The 6000-nt window shown below is 44.1% G+C and overlaps 1 protein-coding gene across 1 annotated transcript in view; it reads right to left on the bottom strand.

The window, feature by feature from the left end:
• Positions 1-6000, bottom strand: part of Dclk2 (doublecortin-like kinase 2) — a 49220-nt gene that overhangs the window by 19656 nt on the left and 23564 nt on the right. Inside the window, exons 5-7 of the mRNA XM_013029709.1 lie at positions 3332-3404; positions 2204-2312; positions 1401-1458 (exon numbers count right to left, since the gene is read on the bottom strand). Of these exons, the coding sequence (XP_012885163.1) occupies positions 1401-1458; positions 2204-2312; positions 3332-3404 (240 nt within the window). The remainder of the gene's footprint in view (positions 1-1400; positions 1459-2203; positions 2313-3331; positions 3405-6000) is intronic.

The raw sequence follows: 6000 nt of genomic DNA, 5'->3' as shown, positions 1-6000 counted from the left end.
GGGAGGGGCGGGAGGGGTGGGTGAGAACGTTGAATGGGCTGACATGGGTCAAGGTGCACTGTATTCATAAACTGCTTTGTTAAATGGCAACTCCTTTATACAACTATTTAAAGATACTAATTTTTAAAAAACGAGAAAAAGAACCCTATAAACCAAAATATAATATAATTATGTGATCAAATACAAAGAGATTTATAAGCTATTTTTCTACTCTGAGTCTGAGTACTGAGTCTCCAGAACCTGGTACGTTTTCATGGAATTTTCAAGTCAGACCAGCTTCCCTTCAACTACACGGTGGCCTCCTATGACCAGCAGCAATCGTGCTGGTAACTGTGGTTCTAGAACCTTCTCTTTTACCTAACATGCCACCAGAAAGGACTCATAGAAAGAACTTTATTGCCAGATGCTGGTGGCTCACCTGGCTACCCAGGAGGCTGAGATCTGTGGATCACGGTTCAAAGCCAGCCTGGGCAGGAAAAGTCTCTAAGATTCTTATCTCCAATGAACCACCAAAAAGCTGGGAGTGAAGCTGTGGTTCAAGTGGTAGAGCACCAGCCTTGAGATAAAAGCTTAGGCACAGTGTCCAGATTCTGAGCTCAAGACCCCAAACTGATACCAAAAAAAAGACCTTTGTGATCGTTGAGTGACAAACCCCAGTCCAGTGGCTGAGCAACGTTTTGCTCCACCGCCATCTGAGAGGCAAACAGATGTCTCCCCATTAAGGAGAGCACTGGTCACAGTTTCTGCTCAACGCTAACCAGTATTTGCTCCCAACCATCCTTGCAGATGTGTGTGCCGCAAATGCCTTCCAGAGGTGCACATGGCCACTGTTTGCTGAGGGAATGCACATGCTCTTCTGGGGAAAAGCTCTGGCGGGTGGGACAAGAGCTCGCTCATAGGACTGGGGGGGTTCCTAAGCTTGGGGCATCTCTGCTCAGGGCTGTGACCTAGATGCGGGCATTCACCCCCCCCCAGCATCACTTCCGTGGGACCTTGGAGTCTGGGGCCACAGCAAATGTGAGCACCACTCCTGCTGTGCAGCAGGTGAATATCAGCGGACCGGGATCCATTCTTCTGTCCTCTGCCAGCCCCTGTGGGGCCAGCGCCTCCCTCATTTCCTTAAAAGCCGGGAAACATCTCAGACCCCACAGAGTACTTAGCACCACTGCTCGATGGGGTTAGATTTTGAACTAAGCATCTCCCAGAAAAGAGAACGTATACTTTCAATAGTCAAAGATCAAATCAGTTGATCCACTTGAGATTCAACATTTCCCCAGGATCACCGGCGGCCGACTCCTGCTCCAGTGCTCCTCCCAGCTCCCCACTTACAACCCTCCTCACAGCAATCCTCTCACCAGATTGCTTTAGGCTGTTGTGATGCAGTAGCTATGCGTACGTACCTTTCCGCAGCATTTGGCTTTGTCTATAATCTTCAGTGCAAACTCTTTTCCAGTGGACCTAGGAATAATGAGAGGACCATTAAAGCCAACTCAGGTGTCACAGCATATGCCTGTGACCCTGGGTATTCAGAAGTCATGATCTGGGAAGATGGTGTCTGAGACCAGCCTAGGCAAAAGCTTTCTGAGACTGCATCTCAGCTTCTAGCTGGACACAGGGGTGCGCATGCCTGCCGTCCCAGCAACACAAAGAAGTTGCACAGTTACAGATGTGAGCCATGAACACCCAGGGCCCAGAGCGATGCTGCTCTTAAACACAGTTGGGGCTTACCCACCCATAATTCCTGCTCGATCAGCTGTTATCTGACAGGATGTCTGCAGAAATGAAGTGAGCTGGTACTCGGTGCAGACTGTGAATGAGGCCAGCACAGGACAAAGCTAAGGAGACGCTTTCCTATCTAAAAGTTCCCCTTCCTTACTGGCTCACGAAGGAGATCTCCTATATTAGATATATCTCTAAGTGCCAAAGCACACAAATAGTTTGATGTGCATGCATGTGATTCTCCTGTCACACTGTTTATAAGTGTGCCAAATAGCACATCCCAAGGGTGGACTCTTACAGGGATGTGTGTAGGGGCAGGTAAGAATAAACGAAAAGAGGGTAAGTTTGATCAAAGTGTGTTGCTATGCATGCCTGGAAGTATCAGAGTAAAACCCCTTAGTGCAATTGTTATCTATTAATAAAAATACTTTGACAGAAGAGAATAAACTCAAAGGAGATGAGCCGATCGTCACCCTCTCCTCACCGGTCCATGCACTCTTTGACAACTGCAAAATTGCCATCTCCAATGACTTTCCCAATTCTGTATTTCTCCAGAAGAGTTGAGGATTCGGAGCACCTGTTCCCATTCACACCTGAAAACAGAAATCAAATAAAGTATAAGAAAAAGGCTCCAGGAAACATGGGCATTTCACAGTGATTTCTACATGTTCGCAAAATGATAAATCGCAATGTATTTATTCACCAGTCTCCAGTGAAAACCCAAGAACACCCCTCGGTGCCCTTCCTTCCTCAAGAGAACACCTGAATCACCAATCTCGGGTTGACTTTCTTTGCTGGAGTAGGAAACCAACAAAATCAGTCTCCTGACAAATCCCTAAAATAAATATCAGCTGAAATCAATGATTAGCTCTTGGGTAAAAGGGAAGTCTAACTAGAACTTTCCCAAACTCTTCCATCCATGCCCCGAAACAAGGAAGGGGAGTGTGATGAGGATCAATCTTCAGGAATATCCTGAAGATTCACCTGAAGATGATTTTTAGTAAAGAAATACTATGCAGTAGGATGCGCGGTGGTGACAGGCTGACAGGGATGTGTGTTAAGATGGGAACACTTGTCACAGCATGTTCTGGTACCCAGTGTATAGCAGACGCATATCTGTGTTATCTAATTGAGTCAAAGGAAACACATTTAAGAATTATGCGCCAGGCGCTGGTGGTTCACACCTGTAATCCTAGCTACTCAGGAGACTGAGATCTAAGGATCGCAGTTCAAAGCCAGTGAGAGCAGGAAAGTCCATGAGATTCTCATCTCCAATTAATCACCAGAAAGCCACAAGTAGCGCTGTGGCTTAAAGTGGTAGAACATTAGCCTTGAGCAAAAGAGCTCAGGGACAGGGCTTAGGCCCTGAGTTCAAGCCCCATGACCACCACCAACAATATAAAAAGAATTGTGAGCAAATCATCATTAAGGAAGTTCATACCAATGAGATTGTTCCTGTCTTGAAATGATCCTGTTCTGTCACTCACTAAGACTAATGAAGTTAGCATGTGGTATGGCCATAGCCCAGTTTGGGAAAAACAGGTTTGGCGATGAGCATCGAGTTCACATGGATGATTTCCTGTACCGAGGTAAAGATCAGATTGACAGCTACCTTCAGGACTCATGCAGCGATCAAGTTCCAGTCCACCGTTCACATTGGAAGAAGATCTGCCATGCGTGGAAGTCTGCAGGAGGAGGAGAGGGGCAAGTCTGTATTAGGATACCTTTACACGTCTTCAGCTTCCCAATCCCTGAATAACAGGGTGTTTATGGAATGCAGAAATCTATTAGTACAGAAATAGGGGAAACATGCCCTTCCTTATCTCTTTCTTTATATATAATTGTATTGTATTTCTTTCTTAGACATATTTTCTTTCTAATTTGTTTTTCAGATTTTTTTTTGTTTTGTAGTACTAGGCCTCATGCTTACCATTGGAGCCACACCCTTTCTATTCAGATTTATTTCTAGAAAACTGGCGTATTATTTACTTTCATGTTTTGATAATCTGTATTACTTTTTACTTCCACAAAACAAAGGAGGCTTTAAGGCATCACAGTTGAACAAAATGCTTATTAGTGGTTAAATAAGGCTTATATTTATATTTATTTATTTATCTATTTTTGTTGGTCGTGGGGCTTGAACTCTGGACTTGGGCGCTAACTCTCAGCTCTTCAGCTCAAGGTGAGCATGCTACCGCTTGAGCCACAGCACCACTTTCGGTTTTCTAGTGGTTTATTGGAGATAAGAGTCTCATGGACTTTCCTGCCCGGGCTGGCTTTGAATCATGATCCTCAGATCTCAGCCTCCTGAGTAGCTAGGATTACAGGCATGAGCCACCGGCACCTGGCTATATTTATTTATATCTATATATTATATATATTTCTAATAGCTTCAGATTAAACACCTGGCTCCACAGAGTTCAATCATCTTACTGACCAACAGTAAAACATAATTAATGATCAATTTCAGTATTTGTAGCATTTTTAATTATACTTAAATAGCTGTGCAAGGGAGTTACCATTTACAAACAGTTTATGAATACAATGCATCTTGATCCAGGTCAGCCCTTTCAATACTCTTACCCGCCCCTCCCCAACCCACCTCTCCCCTCAGTCTTCTTAAATTTGTAGGATATACATTGAATTCTTGACTGGTTTTTGTGGTCTTATTTATTTAGACACTAAATTAGAAGGGATACAGCAATTGGTAGAACTCTATAAAAGAATATTTTAAAGCTAGAATGTTTAAAATCAAGGCCCCAGAAAAGAACTTTGTGAGAGTAGAGCTATGGCTCAAGTTGTAGAGTGTCAGCCTTTGGTGAACAAGCTAAGGGACAGTACCCAGGCCCCAAGTTCATGCCCTAATACTGGCACAAATAGAAAAAAAAGCATTTAGAAAAGCCTACAGAATTAATAGAAGTGAGGTCTTCGATATGTGCCTGTATTTGAAAATAAGGCTTTCCTGCACAAAATGAATTGCATAAGAAGATAAGGGAATTGTTCTAGTAAAATGCTGCTGAACAGACATGAGACATGGTGATTTTCCTTTCTCCCGCCTCACTATTGAACACCATCTGTAGCTACCACCTTCATGTTCTAAAGACTGCCAAGATGACTTCTTCCCAGTTCATAATCCATGAGTGCACTGAAGACACCGCTGTGCGTCTTCGTGATGCAGACTTTTTTGCTGTCGGTCTCAGTGGGCAGCGTCCACACGGCCCTTTTACCCCTCAGTGGGGACTGCAGGGGTGGGCAGCCTTGTACCAGGCAAGCCTGCTTAGTGCTGCAGCTCCGCAGCAGACAGTGCCTGCCAGTGCTGCAGCCGCTCTGCTTCAGCTGCTGTACTGTCCTTGGGCTGGTGTTGACCTAGTCCAGGACAGCAAACCATGTGTATAAAGAACTTATTCAGAAGTATTTGTCACTGCCTCCACCTCTGTTCATCACTTGTCTTCCTGAGGTCTCTCTCTCTCTCTGAGTTTGGAGGTTCTTATACCAGGGGCTGTGTTTTGATTGGTTGACCCTATTGTAATTAGATGTTTTGGAAGGTAACATTTTATTGGTCAGGTCCTGCACCATTCTGATTGGTTAATTCATAATCAGCTCCCTTCTGTAAACCCTCTCCCCAGAGGGACAGGAAGGTTATTGAGACTAGAAGGGGCAAGGAGGGGCAGAGGTGAAATGTTTGAAAGTGTATCATCTGTATCTGGTTTCTGGTCCAGGAGTTCTAACTAATTTGGTCTTGGTAATGGTCACAAATGTGCAGGAAAAACCACAAAACAGCTGTTTTTATTAAGGATCAATCTAAGCGGATATCCTCTAATCACTCAGTGTACAATGAAGCATGGCTCTTTCAGAGCAGAAGTGAAGCTGGGTTTTCTCCACACTCTGGAGGGATTGCTGAAAACAGGAAGTGCCTATTGTTGAATGGAAGGTAAAGCCTTTCGGGGAACCTGGGATATATGCAAATGAGCAGTGAGCACGTAAGAGATGCAGCCATGACTAACCAAACTCAGTTTTCCTGGCCCCAAAAAAGAAAATCTTGTATTTTCCTGTTTCTGGTAAGAGAATTTCTCTCTCACTGACTCAAGGATTAACTTAACACCTGAGAAATCAAATGTATTTGTGACTAACCTGGTTTCATTTCTATTGTCAAAATAACAATATTTACTACAATCAAAGCTGCAGTCTTTGCATGTAGCTGCATACCAAAAAGACCTAGGAAGGGCTAAAAAGTTATATCACCAGGCTGCACTCAGATTGATTGTAAGCAGAGCCCACGTA

Source organism: Dipodomys ordii, unplaced genomic scaffold, assembly GCF_000151885.1.
Source record: "Dipodomys ordii isolate 6190 unplaced genomic scaffold, Dord_2.0 Scaffold122, whole genome shotgun sequence".
In the NCBI taxonomy this organism is placed as follows: domain Eukaryota; kingdom Metazoa; phylum Chordata; class Mammalia; order Rodentia; family Heteromyidae; genus Dipodomys; species Dipodomys ordii.
This window is presented reverse-complemented; position numbering and strand designations above follow the sequence as displayed.